This window comes from Pseudophryne corroboree, chromosome 1 (genome assembly GCF_028390025.1).
Source record: "Pseudophryne corroboree isolate aPseCor3 chromosome 1, aPseCor3.hap2, whole genome shotgun sequence".
In the NCBI taxonomy this organism is placed as follows: Eukaryota; Metazoa; Chordata; class Amphibia; order Anura; family Myobatrachidae; genus Pseudophryne; species Pseudophryne corroboree.
In genome coordinates, this window is record NC_086444.1 from 75027787 (window position 1) to 75052629 (window position 24843).

Consider the following 24843-nt stretch of genomic DNA (forward strand, 5'->3'; position numbering starts at 1 on the left):
TGGTATGTTAGGTAGATAGAATTAGGTCGACAGTGTCTAGGTCGACATTAAGTATGTCGACATGGTTTCCATGTCGACACGGACTATATGTCGACATGAAGTTTTTTTGTTTTTTGGGTGTTTTTTCCGTACAGTGACCAGGAACCCCAATTAGTGCACCGTTCGCTCGCTATGCTTTGGGCAAGGCACCTCGCTCCGCTACTGCTGCGCACGGCACAGGTTACCGTTCCCAGTTGTAGTCCACGTGGATCATAAAGTATGAAAAAGTTTTAAAAAATGAAGATTTAAAAAAAAAAAAAACTCATGTCGACCTTTTGTCATGTCGACCTTTTGTCATGTCGACCTAGGGTCCCTGTTGACCTAGAAACCATGTCGACCTACTTATTGTCGACCAATAGTGGTCAACCTAGATAGACAGTGTCAACCTACTTATTGTCGACCTAAAGACCGGATCCCGTACAAAGCAGTGTATGTATACCAGTATTACTCTGCAATAGACAATCCCCCCTAATTACAGCATTTGTAGGACTGTAACCCTGCATTGTACTTCTATCACTATTTCTGTGTGCAGAATGTAATGCTGACATCACAATGAGTCTGTGGCTGCTCTGACATGTGAGCAATAAACTAGAAGACTTCCTGGCAGACAGCACTAACTATGGCGAAGAAGGAGCTAACTTCTTTCCCACAATGCACTGCTTCGCCCCTGCCCATGTTGCCATGACACCCATTGTGGAAGCGTTCTTTGTCACCGTGGTAACAGCAATACTAATGTAAACAAAAGTGAAGTAAGTGGTGGGAAGGCAGCTTGTTCTACTACACACTGGTCCAGTCCTCGCAGTCACAGGCTTAGGTGAGGTATACAGATCACCAGCATGTGTAGTACTACAAATACCAGCATGACTTTCCTATCTTTGTTGATAGCAAGCTCTGTGGTGATACAAGGTCACAGGCTGCACACCCGTAGTTTATATAATGTATTCATTTTGTTATTATCATAATAAGAGACAGACAAATATGATAGATAGATAGATAGATAGATAGATAGATAGATACTGTATACAGTTTTATAGAGATCTATCTATCTATCTATCTATCTATCTATCTATCTATATCATGCATAAATCATATCTATCTATCTATCTATCTATCTATATCATGCATAAATCATATCTATCTATCTATCTATCTATCTATCTATCTATCTATCTATCTATCTTGTCAAAGTCAGAAAAATATCCCCATACACGTTGCCATATTTGCACCGCACACTGGTCCGTGCTGCGCATGCGTACGCTCTCCCGTGAAGGCGCATACCCGCAATAGCGTGCACTCGCAGGCGCGGTATGCGTATTTACGGTAGAGTTTATGTAGTCGTAGCGTGCGACTCATTCGTTACATATTTTCACAATTAATGTAGTTTATAGATCATGATCCCTTTGATAGTTTCTGAAAGTTTGGTTAATATAGAAGGTCCCTGTTTAAAGTAATCCCTCTTTGTATTGTACGAAGGGTCTAACAGGAATCATACAGCAGTGTTTGGTACCCATCGGAAGAGTATTTAATTAGCAATATTCCGGTGTTGGTTTGGAGCGTATTAATCGCTCGTGCGAATAGTTATGGACATAAGAAGTTTATGTCCATTTCTACTATTTACTCATACTCAGGTATGCGGCGGGAAACCTAGTTCCCCACCCACCTGAGCTGTTTGAAATCGTCACAGCCCACCTGTATGAATCAACCTATGACCTTTTGTTGTGATACAGGGTCGAATTCCTTCATCCAATGGACAATGGGATTGTAGGGACTATGAGATTGCATTGTGTGTGGGGCATAAATAGGCAGGCCGACCACATCCAGCTCTCACTCTTCAACGGTTCTCATTGCTGAAAATCGGGTGCTGGATGTCCAGGCGCATGCGATCGTTTACCCTTGTGCGTAAGTTTCTCTCCGTAATCATTGTCTTTCTGTGAGCCAATTTCTCTCATCTCTCTCCGTCTCTCTCTCTCTTTCCCTTCTCTTTCTCTCGTATCTCCCCTAGACTAGTATTGTATTGTATTAGATAGTATTGTATTTTGGTTAGGAAGTCTCTGTTATATTGTAGTGTATCATTTGTACTGTTATCCCCTTTTACAAATACATTAGATATAATACAGTTAATAGGCTTTGGACCCTAAACCAGTATCTGTGTATTTCCTATAGTGTTAAGTGTTCACTTGAGCGTCGGTGACGCTCAAGCAGCTTTGTAGTTAGTCAGGTTACACAAGGTTGCACTTACACCCTGTATTCACATTAAGGTATTCCGTGTATTTCATTGGTATAAGGTTTAGACATAAAGGTATAGCGTTGTGAGCGTCTGCGCCGCTGGTGATCTCCTCGTGGTCTCGAGCGTCCGCTACGCCATAGCGAATCATTACTCTAGTCATAGCCAATAACGTGTCCTGTGATCACTGGGCCGTGAGCGAACGTGACGCTTGAGCGTCTCGCCTACGGCTGAGCGATCGTTACGCAACTAGCGTACCATTACGGTACTTCTTAAGTAAACAGCGTACAGTGTTCTTAGACTTCATAAAGGGTTGTTTATACGACAAGGGAATTTAGCATTGTCAATTGGGGACTCGTCCTATCCTTCTCATATCTGCACTAGGTAGATCAGCAGACATTATCCCCCCAGCAAAGGGTGGGAGGTTGTCTCGCAGTGCTGACGGGATAAGCGTCTGCTTCGCTTAGATAAAGAGTGCTGAAGGAATCGCGGCCGGAAACATCGATTCCATTGATCTTTCAGTACATGACAAGTAGTGCTTATGTACTGAACGATTGGACCGCACGTAATTGTGTGCAGTAGTTAGTAATCTGACCTAATACCATTAGAGTAAAGTGGTCACAAACGCTATCTGTACATTCTGACGTGATTTGTGTAATTTTTTATTTTTAAAGGGAAGTTCGCTGGTCACTCAGGAACTATCTAACAACCCCAACTTTACTGGAAAGAGTAAGTGTCCTTCGGGTAACCCTCATATGTTCCAGTAAACAGAAGGTTCACAGGGGCCCTGGGTTGGGTACAGCAGCTCTGGTTACAGTTATTGCAGTACTGGCCAACGTGGGCGAGAAGTAAGTGGGGTACTTGGTAAACCGCCACCGCCGGCCTGCCCAGGACATCTTGGTTTGTTTGTAAGGGTTCGCTGAAAACCTTGAGATAAAGATCCAAGGAGGAATAAGCAACACCTGCAGAATTATGGGGGCCAGTTGTTCAGGTAGGGGGCGATCAACCTCGGTTCGGGTTGATTCAGAGAACCGACCCGTTGGGTCGGCAAGGTACATCATGTGTGAAAAATACGGAAGTCACACAGAATCTTTATGTGATGAATGGGAGAGAATGACTGTACAAGACAGGGACAAATTCCCAAGAATAGGTAGCTTCAGTCCAGACGTGTTACAAAATTTAAGGAGGAGGATATGTCTCATTGAACCAACAAAGAGACGAAGTAAACATTATGATTATGTGCAGTTAGGGCAACAGGAAGGTGAATTACAAAGAGATTCAATTGACTTTTCTGAATCTTATCTTGAGAGGAGAGACATGGCATCGGGGAGGATTATGGTTGCGGAGAAAAGCACAAGGTTGAACAATAAAAACGCTCTTAGCAACTGTAGTATAGATTATAAGAATAAGTGTAATAACTGTAACAATGATTATTGTAATACTGTTGAATGTACAACTATTAACCTATGCAAGTTGCACCCCATGTCAAACTTCCCTCAGGAATACAAACAAGAAAGTGAGCCCAGAACGATGTCAGCACCTCTTCCAGCAACCATCACAAAAGCCATCCAGGTGGACGCGACCAAATTGGTAAAGGCAATAATCGAACCCCCTAACGGAGGGTCAGGTGAGGTCGTGTCCACAGGTACGTACAATGTTTTATATCACGCACAAACAGATGTACCCCAAAATATAAGACCAACACAAGATGATGTAACTGAGCTCGATCTGGCCAGGGTGATCTCAGTCCCCAATGGGAAGACTGACGATCAGGGAATCATTCCCGTCAAGGACAGTGCAATGCGCTGTCTCTGGTCCCGGACCGAATTGAGATCAATTGTGTCTGAATTTCCTGATCCTAGGAAAAATCTAGTCAAATGTCAAAAGTTTATTAAAGAACTAGGAAACGCCACAGAACCCACCAACAAAGAATGGCGGACAGTGCTGAGGGCATGTTTGCCCTCCAGTGTTGACCCTGAAAAGTTCATTGCTGATTGTAAATTAAACACGGAGGTACCTTGTATGGAAGAACACAATCAGGAATGTATTAGGCAGATTAACCGACAGTTAGGAATATATTTCCCAGCTGCTGTCAAGTGGAACGACATCCTCTCCATAAGGCAAAACGAAAGGGAAAATGTTTCTAATTATTTCAATCGAGCACTGCAAATAATGGCTAGAAACACTGGGATCGCAGACATCAAGGCAAATGCACAACATAAAGAAATAGCGGTTAAGGTATTAATGAATGGTTTAAAAGATGAATTAAAAACAAGGGTACAGACCACCAACCCAAACTGGAGAGATATCTCGGTGACCGCACTAAGAGAGGCCGTCATCAATCATGATCAGAATATCACCAGATACAGAGAGTCACAAAGAGATGAGTTAATGGCAGCAAATATACAGGCCCAAAACACAAGACCACCCCAACAAAAGCCCCACACCCCTGTGAGAAATCCAGATATGGAAGTCTGTTACAATTGTCATAAAAAGGGACACTTTGCAAGAGATTGTAGATCAAGAGAAAGACAACACCATAATCATAAAATCCAAGGAATCAGGGAAGTACAGGGGAAACGATTGATGATGATGAGCATCCGAGCGTTTGAGGAGGCATCAAATCAACCAAAACCTCAGGTCATTGACACGTGGAGGAAGCCCAGGATTTGTTATCATTGTAGGAGAGAAGGGCATTATGCTAGCAACTGTAATAACCCACATAAAGTTAGACCCCCTAGACCAAGAAATTAGCAAAATTACAATACACACCATTATAATCAGGGATCACATAGGCAGGAAAGGTGATTATTAGGAATGGAGGCAAGCCTGAGGTAACGGTTAATAAAGTGGGAGGTCATTCACTGAAAGACACAGGAATGACCAGGTGAAACGTCGTAAATGTATCAGTGAAATGTTTTTTTTTTTCCTCTCTCTCTCTCTATCCCCATCTCTGACGAGTATTGGTAAGAATTCACACATTGCATACCCACTTGGTCCTTGCAGAAGTCTACCAAACCCCAGCATGACCTCCGCCACAATGTATTTCTGGCCAGATACAGACAGTGGAGTAATGCAGGTGCTGGTGGGGAGGGACTGCTCAAGGAGACCAGTAGACACATAGATATGACAGCCTAATAAGTCTGACAATGGCCCTCATTCCGAGTTGATCGGTCGCAAGGCGAATTTAGCAGAGTTACACACGCTAAGCCGCCGCCTACTGGGAGTGAATCTTAGCTTCTTAAAATTGCGACCGATGTATTCGCAATATTGCGATTACTAACTACTTAGCAGTTTCAGAGTAGCTTCAGACTTACTCTGCCTGTGCGATCATTTCAGTGCTTGTCGTTCCTGGTTGACGTCACAAACACACCCAGCGTTCGCCCAGGCACTCCCACCGTTTCCCCGGCCACTCCTGCGTTTTTTCCGGAAACGGTAGCGTTTTCAGCCACACGCCCCTGAAACGCCGTGTTTCCGCCCAGTAACACCCATTTCCTGTCAATCACATTACGATCGCCGGAGCGAAGAAAAAGCCGTGAGTAAAATTACTTTCTTCATAGTAAAGTTACTTGGCGCAGTCGCAGTGCGAACATTGCGCATGCGTACTAAGCGGATTTTCACTGCGATGCGATGAAAAATACCGAGCGAACAACTCGGAATGAGGGCCAATGTTTTTTCTAATGCTAACAATGTTTTCTTAATGTTGACAATGTTTAAAAATGTTTTGTTTCTCTTTTCTCATTGGTGGTTATTGTCGAGTTATGTAATGTATATATGCACATGAATTGTTCTCTACCTCTTTTGTTTTTTTTGTTATCTCTCTCTTCCCACTCATGTTTCCATGGTTTAAAGATGGTATGTCACCCCTCAGTTGGACCAATGGTAATGCCAGATTTTTGCTCCTTACAGAAAGATCGTCGGTTGGGAAGGAATATTGCATCACCAGAATGTTCGTTTGGAAGACTGAGAGACAGCACCTTTGAGAAGACAGCAGAACAAGAAGAACAACAAGACGAGAGAACTTATTATCGTAACAAGTTCTCTCCCCCTCAAACTGTTTTCTTATACCCCCTTTACAAATTTCTTCTTTTCTCCTCCTGTAAGATGGACTTGCCCCAAGAGACTGCAATATGGATTTTCCCGTTAACCAGGATGTTGACCAGAGCAGTCTGTTTCGGTGAGAGTACCAGTGAGGTCGAGAAAGGATCCAGAAAGGTTCTAATGACTGAGACGGAGGTGTAAATTTCCAATAGCAACCCAATCACCAAGCAGAGGCGAGTACCGGGCACGATCTAACAACCATGTTATCTGTAAACATTCTCTTTGAAGGATTGTTAGCTCAAAAAAAAAAAAAGAAAATTGTATCTGTAGGCTCTGTGATAATCTGGTTGAAGATGGATGCATAAAGAAATGCCAATCCAGTTTTAATATCCATATGGACCGGCATCCATTGAGTGACTATCACTCTTTAGTGGGTAATGTGTTAAACCAAACAGATTGTTGGGTATGCTCTCAAGTACCTCAGGGTCATAGCAAATCAGGGCTAGTACCATTTCCTTTAACGTTAGGGGAGGTACTTGAGCTAAGTGGTGGGAGACCGGTGGACCGGAGGTTTAACATCTCCAGCCCTCCTAGTTTGAAGCTCCACCAATACCATGTGGATAGGTCCCTCTTATGTTTTAATATCTCCAACCCCCGTAAGCCGGGAAATTGGGAAGTGTCATGGAGCAACCTTACCATGACCTTTTCACACAGAGCAGATAGAATGCCTACAGATACAGAGCTTGTACGCCACATAGCCAGTAGAGGAAAATCTTTCCGGTATCGATATACCTTAGGAAATAGGATTACTAGAGCTGGAGAGGTATCACCAGGATACTGTGCACATATCGTACAAACTGATACGTGCATTAAGCAGATGGAAGAATTAGGGTCAGGAGATTTCACCTGGAAGGTTTGTAACATGGTAATGTCCTTCTCCGTCCCATATGTTCTCCCCGATGACGCATATTTCATATGCGGGAGAAAGGCGTACAAGTGGCTTGCCCCAAACTCTGAAGGATTGTGTTATATTGGAAAAGTATTGCCTGAAGTGATGACTGTAACACATGACAAAATGAAAGACATACACCGTGGTGCCCAAGCTCCTTATACTCACACTCATTACGAGCACCGAGTTAAAAGACAACTGTCAGAAAGGTTAGAGCATCCGGCCTCTGATCTTATCCATGAATCCACCGGGATTCAGGTTCTGGTAGCGTTAGATTTCACTCGCACCGCTCGAGGAGTGATGAATTATAGATACATTTCCGCACTCGCCAATTTGTTAGATAATATCACTGAAATGTATGATGACACGTTTAGATACACTGGAAGAGAACTTCAAGCTTATAAAACAGAACTAGTTCAGCATAGGATGGTTCTTAATTATCTTACAGCAGTAACAGGCGGATATTGTGTTACATTGGCAACACAGTACGGCATAAAGTGTTGCACTTATATCCCGAATAGCACCGAGGATCCGGTAGAGGTCATAGACCAAAAGATGGACGATATTCTGCAATTAAAGTGGGAATTTCGTCGAAAACACAATCTCACCCTTGCTGCTGTAGGTAATGAGCTGACTGGTTGGGTGTCATGGTTGAACCCGCGAAATTGGTTCTCCGGTTTAGGAGACTGGGCTCAAGGAGTCATAATGGATGTTGGAAAGTTTCTACTATGTATCTTGGGTGTCGTTATATCGATTGGATTGATATTTAGATGCGGGCAGGCTTTAATGAGGTGCAAACAAAGTACAAAAGTGATGAGCGTGAGGAGTGAGGAAACCGTAATTAACCTGGATTTGATTTATGACCCAATGATAGAAACCAGGATGTGATGAAAATGCGATTATACGGTCCGTTTCTTTCACCTGTTTTTCTGCTTTTCTCCAAGATACAAAGACCCCCTTGGACGAGGAAGTTGACGAGACGCTATACAGACAACAGACAAGCACCAAAGATGAAGTTTTGACCACTTGAGAAATGGACACTTGATGAACTTTGCCATGGATCCCCAGTTTCCCTAGTACATTTAAACTCACGCTAGCCCAACATTTTTTTGTAAATCCGATGGCTCTGACAAAGCTATTTGCTCATGCCCAAGGAGCAATACAGCGCAAAGAAGACGACTCTCAACAGATACCGAACACAACTTCGACGACAGATGTACATTTCCCTGACATAAAATATCATTGCATTTTCCATAAGTGTTCTTTATCTTCATCTCTACAACCCTCAGGTAATGACACACATAGACGATAGGGAATACAGGCACAGATATCAGCAACCACATACCTCCCCCATTCATGTATCATCAACTAAAATGTGCTCCCCATTTTGTTCAAAATCCGAAAAGAGCTCGGTAAAGTTTGACAGCCCATCCACAGACCTGTACCACAGGATAAGAAGGAATTCAAATGTATACTTCGCAATACCTCGAAGCTTGATTTACAACACGTACGGCACGATGATACATGACCCTCCAAACATGGACTCATACACACATGCTTCTGCTATCACACTAGGTCATACCCTCTTCACACCTACTCCTCTCTCCTCCCTCACCCAACCATGGAAATGAATTAACCCCTGACATATATTTTTCTCCTTTTGAAATGTTTTAGAAGGTGGCAGTTATTATTGACTGCCAAAGGGTGGACTGTCAAAGTCAGAAAAATATCCCCATACACGTTGCCATATTTGCACCGCACACTGGTCCGTGCTGCGCATGCGTACGCTCTCCCGTGAAGGCGCATACCCGCAATAGCGTGCACTCGCAGGCGCGGTATGCGTATTTACGGTAGAGTTTATGTAGTCGTAGCGTGCGACTCATTCGTTACATATTTTCACAATTAATGTAGTTTATAGATCATGATCCCTTTGATAGTTTCTGAAAGTTTGGTTAATATAGAAGGTCCCTGTTTAAAGTAATCCCTCTTTGTATTGTACGAAGGGTCTAACAGGAATCATACAGCAGTGTTTGGTACCCATCGGAAGAGTATTTAATTAGCAATATTCCGGTGTTGGTTTGGAGCGTATTAATCGCTCGTGCGAATAGTTATGGACATAAGAAGTTTATGTCCATTTCTACTATTTACTCATACTCAGGTATGCGGCGGGAAACCTAGTTCCCCACCCACCTGAGCTGTTTGAAATCGTCACAGCCCACCTGTATGAATCAACCTATGACCTTTTGTTGTGATACAGGGTCGAATTCCTTCATCCAATGGACAATGGGATTGTAGGGACTATGAGATTGCATTGTGTGTGGGGCATAAATAGGCAGGCCGACCACATCCAGCTCTCACTCTTCAACGGTTCTCATTGCTGAAAATCGGGTGCTGGATGTCCAGGCGCATGCGATCGTTTACCCTTGTGCGTAAGTTTCTCTCCGTAATCATTGTCTTTCTGTGAGCCAATTTCTCTCATCTCTCTCCGTCTCTCTCTCTCTTTCCCTTCTCTTTCTCTCGTATCTCCCCTAGACTAGTATTGTATTGTATTAGATAGTATTGTATTTTGGTTAGGAAGTCTCTGTTATATTGTAGTGTATCATTTGTACTGTTATCCCCTTTTACAAATACATTAGATATAATACAGTTAATAGGCTTTGGACCCTAAACCAGTATCTGTGTATTTCCTATAGTGTTAAGTGTTCACTTGAGCGTCGGTGACGCTCAAGCAGCTTTGTAGTTAGTCAGGTTACACAAGGTTGCACTTACACCCTGTATTCACATTAAGGTATTCCGTGTATTTCATTGGTATAAGGTTTAGACATAAAGGTATAGCGTTGTGAGCGTCTGCGCCGCTGGTGATCTCCTCGTGGTCTCGAGCGTCCGCTACGCCATAGCGAATCATTACTCTAGTCATAGCCAATAACGTGTCCTGTGATCACTGGGCCGTGAGCGAACGTGACGCTTGAGCGTCTCGCCTACGGCTGAGCGATCGTTACGCAACTAGCGTACCATTACGGTACTTCTTAAGTAAACAGCGTACAGTGTTCTTAGACTTCATAAAGGGTTGTTTATACGACAAGGGAATTTAGCATTGTCAATCTATCCAAAGTTCCAAAGACACATGGTATTTGGGGCCTAATTCAGACCTGATCGCAGCAGCAACATTTTTCTGTACTGGACAAAACCATGTGCACTGCAGGGGAGGCAGATGTAACATGTGCAGGGAGAGTTAGATTTGGGTGGGGTGTGTTCAAACTAAAATCTAAATTGCAGTGTAAAAATAAAGCAGCCAGTATTTACCCTGCACAGAAACAATATAACCCACCAAAATCTAACTCTCATGTTACATCTGCCCCACCTGCAGTGCACATGGTTTTGTCCATTAGAGAAATATTTTGCTGCTGCGATCAGGTCTGAATTAGGTCCTTAGTCATCAGGTTGTAATGGGATTGTGAATTGTTCGATGGGTCACCCTTGTGGTCAAACTGTCAAGTAGCGTGTATGCCTGCCGCATCTGTGCCCCACACCGCCCCTACTCTGGAATATACCATGCCACTGGCGTTTTGGGGTAGCTGGTGGAACAAAAGATGTAAAGGGAATAAGTAAATAAAACAAGTTGTTATAATGAATAGGACCAATAACCATCTGACAGTGACTTACATAACTGATGCGTGCTCTTATAGTTACAGGTAGTGGTGTCTGTAAGGCAATGCTGTCACTCCCTATACACATACCCACTGACTCCACATATGCAGATCCTGGGTCCCAGTGCACGTAAGTACATTTATTTCTTATGCTTCAAGCTGATGACATAATTGATGCACCTGTAATGTGTAATGGGTGTGGTGTACTACTCAGGGACTGCTGGGTCCAAGCGGGCCTACGCCACACACCCGGCACCCATTGAATATACTTTGTTTCTGCCTCAGAAAGAGTATTACCACATGGAGCAGACATATGTAATGCTAGCATTGAAAAAAAGCTAAATCATCAGGACAGCTTGTGACTGCTATCATATAACAGGCCGGAGGGCCCACTTAGGCTTGGGCTGGTGGAATCTCTTGTGTCTTCAGTCTGGATGAAGATGTCATTTGTGTGCTGTAGCGTTTTGCCTTTATATTGAATATTTAAGGTCCCAAGGAGTGGAAGTGATGTACTGTAATGATGCGGCTTAGCTGGTAAGAGGCTAGGGAAAGATATCATTTCATTCTGGTGCCCCTGAATCACCAAATGCCACCCCCTCAGGAGCAGATGGGTTTACCCGCCTCACCTCCTGCCTGATGACAGAGATATATCCATCTATAGGGGTGGTCTTCAGTATGCCGACTGACAGTATACCGGCGCTGGAATCCCGACAGCCGGCATACCGACACTTATTCTCCCTCGTGGGGGTCCACGACCCCCCTGGAGGGAGAATCAAAAAGCGTGGCGCGCGCAGCGAGCCCGCAAGGGGCACATTTGCACTCGCCACACTGTCGGTAAGCCGGCGGTCGGGCTCCCGGCGCCGGTATGCTGGTCGCCGGGAGCCCGACCGCCGGCATACCATACTGAACCCATCTATAGTATCAGTGTCACAAGGAGGAAGATGGGAGCGTTTGGGTCCGAGGGGGGAAGAAAAAGGATGAAGGGGGAGCTTGGGGGAAAGAGAGGAGAAACATATGAAGTGGGAGGTGAAAAGGGTGCAGGGCAGGTCCCAGCCAGCCAGCCCACAGTAACTACCCACACGCTGCAGGGGCTGGAGCTGGGTGCAGTGGGGAAGATTGTCATAGATGTGGACAGAGTAGGGCTGTGGGGAGGGAGGAGGTGGAGCAGCCAGAAAGTAGATTATCTTCATAATGACACCAGGGCCGGATTAAGCCTTGGGGGTGCCCGGGGCACATAAGACAGGGGGGCCCTGATGGAAGGAAGGGGATGTATATTAGATTGTGCATACCTCCCAACATGTCCCATTCCAGGAGGGACAAAATGCTCTCTACCTGGACATCCCTCTTAATATATGATTGGCGTCACCTGTGTTGAACTATTTGGGGGCTATTCAATTGTTTGAAAAGTTGGTTGGGTGTCTGTCTATTACATAGGAAAAAACAGACACCCAACTGACTTTTCAAACAATTGAATATCCCCCTTTAATTGATAAGAAAGGTATTTCAACACAGGTGTTTGCAATCATAAATTAAGAAGGAAGTCCAGGTAGAAAGCATTTTGTCCCTCCTGGAATGAGTCATGGTGGGATGTATGGATTGTGTATATTACATTTAAACCAATGGTGTATATTTGTTTTAACTAATAGTTTAATAATACCTTGGAACTGTTTATACAGTAGCTCCACCTAATTGAGAGACAACTATTTTATAAACTTTTCTTGTAGTGGAATAAACACAACTTAACCTTAACATACACTAAGGAGTGTGTGTGTGTGTGTGTGTGTGTGTGTGTGTGTGTGTGTGTGTGTGTGTGTGTGCGTGCGTGTGTGTGTGTGTGTGTGTGTGTGTGTGTGTGTGTGTGTGTGTGTGTGTCTCTATCTCTAGACCCAAGTGGATTAGTTGCATAACAGTTTACACAGGACTCAGATACCCAGGCAGGGAGGAGAAGCTGAGATCCCTGTGTTACTTACACCTCTCTCCACCCATCTACCTCTCCTCTGGTCAGAAACCTGATATTCCTGTGTCTCTGCCTGCACTGCATACTGTCCTGCTCACATTCTGGCTGCTGGTTCTGCTGCTGCTTAAGAGGGAAAGATAGTGATGTCAGTGTACTCTGGCCGGGGGGGCCCCCTGACAATGGGGGGCCCGGGATATAGTATGCCCTGCATCCCCCCCTTAATCTGGCTATGAATGACACTGCCCGTGCTAACCCTAGATGGAGGCCGCCCTGCGACCTTGTACATTGACTGGCGCCTCTGTGTGTGTGTGTGTGTGTGTGTGTGGGGGGGGGGGGTACATTGACTGGCGCCTCCTTGCCCCACCCGCTCTGCCACCTATGTATGTAATGCATAGAAGACATAGACTAGGACGAGGTCAGTGTGGCTCCACAGCAGTCACTCTACAGCTGGAACAACCTGATCTTAGTACACACACGTGTTGTGCTTCCGTATTTCATTAGGGTCACTGCTGTGTAGCATATCTTGTACTGGGGCTCTGCTTGTGTGATAGGTGAATTTGGAGCACAGCTGTGTAGCACATTATGAATTGGAGGCATTACTGTGTGTCATAATATGAATTGGGGGAATTACTGTGTCTCATAAGAATTTTGGGCACAGTCAGATATGTGGCATAGTATGAAGTGGGGGCATTACTGTTCCATATTATGAATTATGGTCATTACTGTGTATCATATAATAAATAGGGGGCATTTTAGTGCACAATACGAATTTGGGACCCACACATCTCCTGCTAAGGCCCTGCACGCTCCTATATAATGTAAAGTGTTGGGTAATATGGTATACATTACTGTGCTGAGTGTTCCCTACCCTCCAACTGTACCTTTTTTTATGGTCTGTACTTACCAAATAGGGCTTTGTACCGATTTTTGACTCTCCAAATTTCCATTGAATGTATAGGAAAGGGGCATGGCCACGCCTCCTTTCCTCGTGGCCACGCCCCCTTTCCTAATTTATACCAGGTTTTATGTGTATGTGTTGGAGGGTATGGTGTTCTAGATTACCAAACCTAGGACACACTCTTCTGTGTGTACTGTAAATGGTAATTCAGGAACTGTAATGGGGGGGGGGGGGGGGTACACACGGAGAGATCCGTGCTTAAATTGTAAGCAATCTGACTAGATTGCCGTGTGTTACGCCCATAACGATGCACGGCGCGGCACGTCGCTATTGCTGACTCTAGATTTGGCAATGTGTGCTGAGCGGGGGGAGAGATGTGTGCTGAGTGGTCTGTACTAGATCGCTCAGCACACATCTCCCCCGTGTGTACGGGGCTTAAGCTGTACATGACTATATGGCATTGTGTGTATTGGATAGAACTCCAAAGACAGCCAGCACTCTGCCCGAACCAGAGGAGTCGGATGGGAGCATACTAAACTACACGGATCGCACATGTGAAGTACCAGGAGATTATGCCCGTCAGCCGGTGAATCAATCATTTCCAGTGGATAAACTATCCAGGGCTCAGATGATGGCACAACACTTCATCAAAGACAATGAGGTGAGGAAGTGATACAACAGTGCAGCCAACTTTGTCTTCATGCCTTGTACACGTGTTGTGACATCTCACTGTAAATTAATATTATAATATAATATATTTATTGAATCTATAGTTATTCAGTAAAACTTTTGTATCCCGTTAACAGTAAGCATTGGGAGGGGACAGATTTATAAGGATATCTATATTTCCTGTTGCTGAATGCCTGCGGAGCTGACGCCTCAGCGTTAAATGTTCATTTTGTTATTATTTTAATCAGTTGCTGAGAGCGCACAAGGAGCTCATCCGGTGTGTGGCGCTCAGCAGAATTGTGCATGGAGACGGCCACTGGAGACTCGCCAAAGCTTTTGTCGAACTTGCTAACAGTTATCTCACTGTCAGGGGTAAGTTATATCTTTAAATGTCCCCATCACTTACATAACAGGGGAGGCAGACATTTTGTGAGGTGAACAAGTACACATTATCGTTACCTGGGCTTGTCAAAGGGACTAGGTGGCCCAGGTCAGCTGTTAAGGGGGACACTGTCGCCCTTTGCACCGTTGCCTAGGCGAGCAGATGTCCCCTTGTTTGGCCGCTGGCGCCACCTGTGTTGTCACTGATGCCTCTACGTGTTCCCTTCATGCCTCGCTGATAGTAGCCTTGGACAAAGGAAGGTGCCCCCACCCCTGCCATGCCTGCAGTACTGATCTGGGGTCTGGAGCATTGCTAGACTGGTAATCCAACTACAGATGAAGGATGCTTCTCCCAAATCTTAGGGGTTTCAAAGTGGGGCCCACATGGCTTTACTAGGAAAGGGTGCACATGCAGCAATGGGTAATATGTCAAGCGGGTCATGGCTCTACCCCCACGATTGGCCATGCCCCCACACTAGCATTAAAGCCTGCCTATTGTCTTGGCCTCTCTGACTATTCTTCTGTTCCAAATATAATTGCCACTTGGGTACCAATCCCTTAGTCTCAGTGGAGCCTCTGTCAGGCCTGACTTTGTGCTTCATCTTTAAAAGGTAAAATCCCCAGCACATTATCATCCTGAATGTGCGTTAGAGCAGGTAAGGTGGTGATGATTTTGTGAGGCCTTCATGAATATTGGATCCTTTTCCTGATTTTATCACGGACCCCAATAGCACAGAAGACATACAGGTCAGAGAGGGAGGATTAATAGGGTGCGTCACAAGTACAAAGACCCTTTGGATTCATCCCAGCAAAATCAGGAAACTGTATTTCTCTTACGTCCTAGAGGATGCTGGGGACTCCAAAAGGACCATGGGGTATAGACGGGATCCGCAGGAGCTTGGGCACACTGAAAAGACTTAAGACTGGATGTGAACTGGCTCCTCCCTCTATTCCCCTCCTCCAGACCTCAGTTAGACTTTGTGCCCAGGACTGACTGGACACTCACAGGGGAGCTCTCCTGAGTTTCTCTGGAAAATACTTTTGTTAGGTTTTTTATTTTCAGGGAGACCTGCTGGCTACAGGCTCCCTGCATCGTGGGAGTGAGGGGAGAGAAGCAGACCTACTTCTTCTTAGTTTAAGGGCTCTGCTTCTCAGCTACTGGACACCATTAGCTCCAGAGGGTTCATTCACTTGGTGCGCCTAGCTGCTTGTTCCCGGAGCCACGCCGTCACCCCCTCACAGAAGCCAGAAGAAAGAAGTCGGGTGAGTATGAGAAGATCAGAAGACTTCAGGACGGCAGAAGACTTCGGTGACCAGGTACAGCGCAGCGGTGACGCTGCGCTCCATGCTCCCACACACATCACTGACGGCACTCACAGGGTGCAGGGCGCTGGGCAGCAGATCACTGGGGTCCGGGTAGCCGGCAGAAGCACTGTTCCTCGGCCCCCGCCGGCATTTTCAAATTGGGCGCGCTGAAGCCCGCCGGGACGGGGCGGAGCTTAGCGCGCGGCTCACGGCGCCATCTTCTCTCCTCCACGCGGCTGAAAGGAGACGCTGGGCCGGACCTTCATCACTCCCCGCAAGTAACGGGGAGATTTCTCAGGGCGGGGGGGGGGGGGGGGAGCGCAGTGTGGTGCATTATTTAGTTGCTAAGCAGCGCTGGTCACATATATCCCCTATAGGGATATATAGGTGCTGGGGTGTGAGCTGGCATACTCCCTCTGGGTCTCTCTCTGGTGCTTCACTGTAGGCCTGTCCCCTAGCTGAGACATTCTGAGTGTGTGTCGCTGTGTCGATCGAACGTGTCGACATGTCTGAGGCTGAATGTGATTCACCGGAGGAGGTTGTGGGGGGTGAAGTTGTGGGTCTGGATTTGGGTCTGTCGGCGCAGCCGACACCTGATTTACTCACGTTGTTAACTACAATCAATACGAATGTAGCTTCGTTATCAAAGAGGTTAGATAAGTCTGAGTCACAGACGCAGGTGTGGAAGAAGTCCATAGAGGAGGCTTTATCTCAGGTACAGACCCCATCGGGCTCGCAGAAGCGGCCGTTTACTCAGGTGGCAGATACTGATACCGACTCTGACTCTGAGGTCGATTTTTCTGAGGCGGCTTTGCATCCGCGTTTAGTGAAGAGTATTCAGTACATGATTGTGGCTATAAAGGATGTTTTACACATTTCTGATGAACCTGCGGTGCAGGAAACAAGGATTTGTTTGTTTCAAAGGGAAAAAACCTGAAGTGAAATTTCCCCCCTCTCATGAAATGAATACTCTTTGTGAAAAGGCTTGGGAGTCGCCGGATAAGAGGTGGCAGATTCCCAAGAGGATTTTCATGGCGTATCCTTTCCCCTCTGATGATAGGGAAAAATGGGAGTCGTCTCCAAATGTTGACAAAGCTCTATCTCGTTTGTCTAAGAAGGTGGCGCTTCCGTCTTCGGACACGGCAGCTCTCAAGGATCCGGCGGATCGCAAGCTGGAGACGTCTCTGAAGTCCATTTTCGCTAATACAGGCGCATTGCTCAGACCTGCAGTGGCGTCGGTGTGGGTGAGTAGTGCTATTGCTAAATGGGCCGAGAATGTAGCTACTGACATGGATACCCTTGATAAAGATAATGTTCTTCTGACTCTTGGTTATATCAAGGACGCTGCAGATTACCTGAAGGATGCGGCGAGGGATGTTTGTCTCTTGGGATCAAGAGCCAATGCCATGTCAATTTCGGCAAGGAGGGCGTTGTGGATCCATCAATGGAATGCTAATGCCGACTTCAAGAGAGCTATGGAAGCTTTACCCTTCAAAGGTAATGTCTTGTTTGGGGACGGCTTGGCGGACCTGGTCTCTACCGCGACGGCGGGTAAGTCCTCTTTTCTTCCCTATGTTCCCACACAGCACAAAAAGGCACCACATCAGCAGATGCAGTTCTTTCGTCCTAATAAATACAGGCGTGGAAAGGGTTCGTCCTTCCTCGCTTCAAAGGGTAAAGGAAGGGGTAGGAAGTCGCCTGCCATGTCAGGCGCCCAGGACCAAAAGTCCTCCCCTGCCTCTACCAAGTCCACCGCATGACGTTGGGGCTTCCCTGGGGGAGTCCGGACCGGTGGGGGGCCGTCTCCGAGTCTTCAGTCAGATCTGGGTTCATTCAGGCCTCGATCCTTGGGTCCTAGAGATTGTATCTCAGTGATACAAGCTGGAGTTTCGGGAGGTGCCCCCTCACCGGTTCTTCGTTTCCCCCTTACCAGCGTCTCTTCCGGACAGGGAACTGGTGTTGGCAGCGATACAAAAATTGTGTCAACAGAAGGTCATTGTTCCAGTTCCACCATCACAACGGGGGGAGGGGTTCTACTCGAGCCTATTTGTGGTCCCGAAAACGGACGGTTCGGTCAGACCAATTCTGAATCTAAAATCCCTCAATCCATACTTAAAATTTTTCAAGTTCAAGATGGAATCTCTTCGAGCTGTGATTTCCAGCCTAGAAGGGGGGGATTGTATGGCGTCAGTTGACATAAAGGATGCCTACTTACACGTCCCGATAGTTCCTTCGCATCAGGCCTTCCTCAGGTTTGCGATAAAGGACTCTCATTACCAATTTCAAACGTTGCCGTTTGGCCTTTCCACGGCCTCGAGAGTGTTCACCAAGGTCATAGCAGAAATGATGGTTCTCCTTCGCAAGCAGGGGGTTTCAATTATCCCGTACTTGGACGATCTCCTGATAAAGGCGAGGTCCAAGGAAAGGTTGCTAAGGAGTGTGGACTTGGTGCTGTCAGTGCTTCGACAGCACGGTTGGCTGCTAAATTTACCAAAATCTCAGTTGATTCCGAGCACCCGGCTGTCTTTTCTGGGCATGATTCTCGACACGGAGATACAGAGAATTTTTCTTCCACAAGAAAAGGCTCTAGAACTGCAGTTGTTGGTCAGGGAACTTCTGAAGCCGAAGACTGTGTCCATCCATCAATGTACGCGCGTTCTGGGGAAGATGGTGGCGACGTACGAAACCATTCCGTTCGGCAGGTTTCATGCCCGGGTGTTTCAGTGGACTTGCTGAGCAAATGGTCTGGGTCTCACCTGCACATGCACCGGAAGATAAGTCTATCTCCCAGAGCCAGAATTTCCCTCCTGTGGTGGCTACAAGGGTCTCACCTCCTAGAGGGACACCGGTTCGGTATCCTGGATTGGGTACTTCTGACGACAGATGCGAGTCTCCGGGGCTGGGGTGCAGTCACCCAAGACAGGAACTTCCAGGGGAGATGGTCGTTCCAGGAAGCGGGTCTCTACATAAATGTTCTCGAGTTAAAAGCCATTTACAACGGCCTGCTACAAGCAAGAAGCCTTCTTCAGGGTCGACCTGTGCTGGTACAGTCAGACAACATCACAGCGGTGGCACATATCAACCGTCAAGGCGGCACAAGGAGCAGAGCGGCAATGGCGGAGGCCACAAGAATCCTTTGCTGGGCGGAACAACACCTGAGCGCCCTGTCAGCAGTCTTCCTTCCGGGAGTAGACAACTGGGAAGCAGACTTCCTCAGCAAACACGATCTCCATCCGGGAGAGTGGGCTCTTCATCAAGAGGTGTTTGCAGAAGTGACAAAGCGTTGGGGACTCCCTCTGATAGACATGATGGCGTCTCGTCTCAACAAGAAGCTTCCGAGGTATTGTTCCAGGTCAAGGGACCCCCAAGCCAGTGCGGTGGATGCCCTGGTGTCTCCGTGGGTGTTCAAGTCGGTGTATGTGTTCCCTCCACTTCCTCTCATTCCAAAGGTACTGGGGATCATTCGGCGAGCAAGGGTTCAGGCGATTCTCGTAGTTCCAGATTGGCCAAGAAGGGCCTGGTATCCGGATCTTCAGGAATTACTAGGGGAAGATCCTTGGCCGCTTCCTCTAAGAGAGGACCTGTTGTTGCAGGGTCCATGCGTGTTTCCAGACTTACCGCGGCTGCGTTTGACGGCATGGAAGTTGAGCGCCAGATCTTAGCTCGTAAAGGTATTCCAGGAGAGGTCATACCTACTCTCCTCAGGGCTAGGAAGGAGGTTACGGCGAAGCATTATCACCGTATTTGGAAGAAGTATGTTCACTGGTGTAAGTTTAAAAAGGCTCCTGCTGAAGAATTTTTTTTGGGGCGTTTTCTCCACTTTTTGCAGGCTGGTGTGGATGCAGGCCTGAAGTTGGGCTCCATCAAGGTGCAGATTTTGGCATTTTCTATTTTCTTTCAAAGAGAACTGGCTGCCCTCCCGGAGGTTCAGACGTTCGTGAAAGGAGTTTTGCATATCAATCCTCTGTTTGTGCCTCCTGTGGCCCCATGGGATCTGGACGTGGTCTTACAGTTTCTCATGTCTTCCTGGTTTGAGCCTTTGCGTAAGGTTGAGTTGAAGTTTCTCACCTGGAAGGTAGTCATGTTGTTGGCACTGGCTTCTGCCAGGCGGGTGTCTGAGTTGGCGGTCTTATCTCATAAAAGTCCGTACTTGGTCTTTCATTCGGATAGGGCAGAATTGAGGACTCGTCAACAATTTTTACCAAAGGTGGTCTCCTCGTTTCACATTAATCAACCTATTGTGGTACCGGTGGCCAGGGATGCTGCGACAGTTCCAAGGTCTCTGGATGTAGTGAGGGCGTTGAAGATCTACGTCGCCCGTACGGCGGTTGCCAGGAAAACAGGCACTGTTTGTCCTGTACGCTTCCAACAAGATTGGTCATCCTGCTTCAAAAAAGACTATTACACGCTGGATTTGTAGTACGATTCAGCAGGCTCACTCTTCGGCCGGATTACCGGTGCCGAAGTCGGTTAAAGCCCATTCTACCAGGAAGGTGGGCTCGTCTTGGGTGGCTGCCCGGGGCGTCTCGGCTTTACAGCTCTGTCGAGCGGCTACTTGGTCGGGTTCAAACACTTTTGCCAAGTTCTATAAGTTTGATACCCTGGCTGACGAGGACCTTGAGTTTGCTCAGTTGGTGCTGCAGAGTCGTCCGCACTCTCCTGCCCGGTCTGGAGCTTTGGTATAAACCCCATGGTCCTTTTGGAGTCCCCAGCATCCTCTAGGACGTAAGAGAAAATAGGATTTTGGTACTTACAGGTAAATCCTTTTCTCCTATTCCATAGAGGATGCTGGGCGCCCATCCCAGTGCGGACTGTTTCTTGCGGTGTTCTCTTGTCGGTTCACTTAGTTTATACACGGGTTGTGTATTTCTGGTTTCAGCTTGTTGCTGTTGTTTTTTCATACTGTTATCTGGTTTACTGTTACTCCGGTTGTACGGTATGGTTGTGGTGTGGGCTGGTATGTTTGTAGCCCTTAGTTTACACAAAATTCCTTTCCTCAAAATGTCCGTCTCTCCTGGGCACAGTTCCTATAACTGAGGTCTGGAGGACGGGCATAGAGGGAGGAGCCAGTTCCCACCCAGTCTTAAGTCTTTTCAGTGTGCCCAAGCTCCTGCGGATCCCGTCTATACCCCATGGTCCTTTTGGAGTCCCCAGCATCCTCTACGGCAGTGATTTTCAACCTTTTTTTACTCGCGGCACACCGAACAATATTTTAAAATTGCCAAGGCACACCATCAGTTCACCCACAGGAAAACAAAAATAAAAACACACATTGGCCCTCACAGTAAAAAAAAAAAAAAAATCCACACACACATTGGCCTACACAGAAAATACAATCACATTGCTCCCCACATAAATCATGTTGCTCCCTACATAAATCATATTGCTTCCCACATTAATTATTCACATTGTTCCCCCCATAAATCCTATTGCTCCCCACAGGAGAAATAACATAACAAATATTAGCCCCTACCGGTCAGCTGTCCTCCTCCCTGTCCCTCAGTGGCGGGGGTTATTCATAGTGGAGTGCTGCAAATACTGAGCAGCGGTCGGGCAGGTGTGGATGTGGGTGAGCAAGGAAAGCTGTGGATGCAGGCAGGAACTGGAAGTTGTGTATGCGGGTGGGCTGGCTGAGTGATGAGATGCGGTGGCGGTGACCTATGATATCACACCGCCGCGTCACCAAGGCATAGGTCATGGCCGGAGCATGACTGATCCTTTAAGAAGAGCCCGCGCCAACAATTCATTCTGAAGGTGCAGGACGCTTCTCTGGCTCCGCGGCACACTTTGCAAATGGTCGCGGCACACTAGTGTGCCACGGCACACTGGTTGAAAAAGACTGCTCTACGGACTAGGAGAAAAGGATTTACCGGTAAGTACCAAAATCCTATTATTCTCATTCTGATAATGTCACTGTCTTATCTGTACCACAAATCATTGCGCACATAAAGAAATGTATGTACACAGGCAGATAAAAAAATAGATTTAATAAACCATATATACATTTGTATGTGAATACATTTTTAGATTTTCGATAATTTCTCTCCTCTCCTGGGTTAGATGGGCACCTCCAAACACACAGCCGTGGATAGTTTTATTGTGCTGTACAAAAACAAAACATAATGATAAATCCTAGACCGTCTGGACACTAGCTAAACATCGTAGATTCCCTGTCTCACAGTGGTAGGACTTAATGCCCCTATCGCTAACATAGGCATACCACAGTACTTACAGTCAGTTCATATCCGGCTTGCTGCCTGTTTTCCCAGGCAGTGAGAACCTGAGCCAAGCCCTGACACAGCTTAGATCAGCCTTTTACAGGTCAAGGCACTCATTAGCCTGCTCTCAGGCTGAAGGCCTAAATACCTACGGGTGGAGCGCTCCCTTCTCTCTCACACCCATACCCCCAGGACCCCTTATCTGACTTTTAGTTAAAGGCCAAACTCTAATCAAGTCTGTTTAGCAGAAACAGACATTTCCTGGGGGTTTCTTATCACTTTACCAGTGCTTCTATGACAATATATATATATATATATATATATATATATATGTGTGTATACTGTAGAGATCAGCAGCACTCCATTCCGTGGCTAACTTGGAAATGATGCCGGTGCCTTCCCGGTAACAACCATGGATTGGATGCCCACAAATAAATAGAATAGTCGGCGGCACTCACGGCTCCCGGTTTAGGGAATGAAAGAAGACAGGATCTTCTGGTCACTGTGTCTCTCATGTATCAGTGAGTGAGGAGGAGGCACCGTGATGGGTCTGTAGGTCCTGCTTAGTCCACCTGACACACGAGGATGGCTGTTGGGTGTCTCACACTCACCAGAGGTCTTCTTCACTACTGTGTAACCCTGGAGGACGAGAGCGGCAGGTCACAGCCGGAAGTGAAGATCCCCATCACGGTGCCTCTATACGTACCTTTATACGTATTTTCACATTGTAAGTGAGGTACGCCAGCAAACATTGATGAAGATCTTTTCTCACGTGTTATTTATCACAACATTACTACACATTGAGGGTCATTCCGAGTTGTTCGCTCATTGCCGATTTTCGCAACGGAGCTATTAAGGCAAAAATGCGCATGCGCATGGTACGCAGTGCGCATGCGCTAAGTATTTTAGCACAAAACTTAGTAGATTTACTCACGTCCGAACTAAGAATTTTCATCGTTGAAGTGATCGTAGTGTGATTTACAGGAAGTGGGTGTTTCTGGGCGGAAACTGAACGTTTTCAGGGAGTGTGTGGAAAAATGCAGGCGTGCCAGGATAAAACGCGGGAGTGTCTGGAGAAACGGGGGAGTGGCTGGCCGAACGCAGGGCGTGTTTGTGACGTCAAACCAGGAACGAAACGGGCTGAGCTGATCGCAGTGTAGGAGTAAGTCTCAAGCTACTCAGAAACTGCTAAGAATTTTCTAATCGCAATTCTGCTAATCTTTCGTTCGCAATTCTGCTAAGCTAAGATACACTCCCAGAGGGCGGCGGCCTAGCGTGTACAATGCTGCTAAAATCTGCTAGTGAGCGAACAACTCGGAATGACCCCCATTGTGTACTTCTGTTTTTATATTTCCTTGCATATTGTTGAGTTTGCCATCAAAAACTTGGATACAGAACGTCTCTGGTAATCCATCAGGATCTATACAGTACAGCTAAGTATTTTTATTACTATCTCACATTCACCATCACTGCTTGAACGATAGCGCCATCTAGTCCACACAACCACAATCTTCCTTTGCATAATAGCCCCTGTATTAGCGCCGGTTATATGCATAATAGCCCCTGTAGTAGCGCCGGTTATACGTATGATAGCCCCTGTAGTAGTGCCGGTTATACGAATGATAGCCCCTATAGTAGCGCCGGTTATACGCATAATAGCCCCTGTAGTAGCGCCGGTTATAGACATAATAGCCCCTGTAGTAGTGTCGGTTATACACATAATAACCCCTGTAGTAGCGCAGGTTATACGAATAATAGCCCCTGTAGTAGGGTCAGTTATACACATAATAGCTTCTGTAGTAGTGCCGGTTATACACATAATAGCTTCTGTAGTAGCGCTGGTTATATGCATAATAGCCCCTGTAGTAGCGTCGATTATACGCATAATAGCCCCTGTAGTAGCGCCGATTATATATAATGCCCTCAGAAGTGCCCATTATAGAAATTATGCCCTCCCACATGCACATATACACACATACATACAAATAGATACACATACATATATAGATACAATACAAATACATACAAATAGATACACATAGAAACACACACACACACACACACACACACACACATACATACATACATACATGCATGCACATAGATACACAGTCACACACACATTCCCACACTTTCACCTTCAACATACAATCTGGCTGGCTGGATCTGTAGCAGTTTCTGTCCTCCTGCAGCCTGGTGCCGTGTAGCTCTGCCCCTCAGTGCTGTGTAGCTCTGCCCCCTGTTCAGCCAGGACACGGATGGACACTGCAGGGGGGTAGGGGGAAGCTTCAAGTTGCCGACGCTGCTGCCTGTCAAATGGTGTGACAGGCACAGCAGCTGGCAGCAGCAGCAGGGGCCCCAGGTGCAGCACAGGGATGCAGAGCAGGGAGAGCGCCTCTCCAGCCTGGCGCCTACCTGCTCTGCATCCCTTTGCTGAGCAGGTAGTGCCAGGCCTCCTTGTGCTGGTATATGTTGGAAGCCATTTGTTCTTTTTTTCAATTGTATAAATAATAAC

General features: G+C 46.5%; 1 protein-coding gene across 1 annotated transcript in view; it reads left to right on the forward strand.

Annotated features, from left to right (window-relative positions):
* Positions 1 to 733: 733 nt before the first annotated feature.
* TTC23L (tetratricopeptide repeat domain 23 like) overlaps positions 734 to 24843 on the forward strand; it is a 126760-nt gene continuing 102650 nt past the window's right edge. Inside the window, exons 1-4 of the mRNA XM_063925444.1 lie at positions 734 to 853; positions 10940 to 11030; positions 14233 to 14416; positions 14673 to 14796. Coding sequence (XP_063781514.1) covers positions 10966 to 11030; positions 14233 to 14416; positions 14673 to 14796 — 373 coding nt within the window. The 5' untranslated portion in view covers positions 734 to 853; positions 10940 to 10965. The remainder of the gene's footprint in view (positions 854 to 10939; positions 11031 to 14232; positions 14417 to 14672; positions 14797 to 24843) is intronic.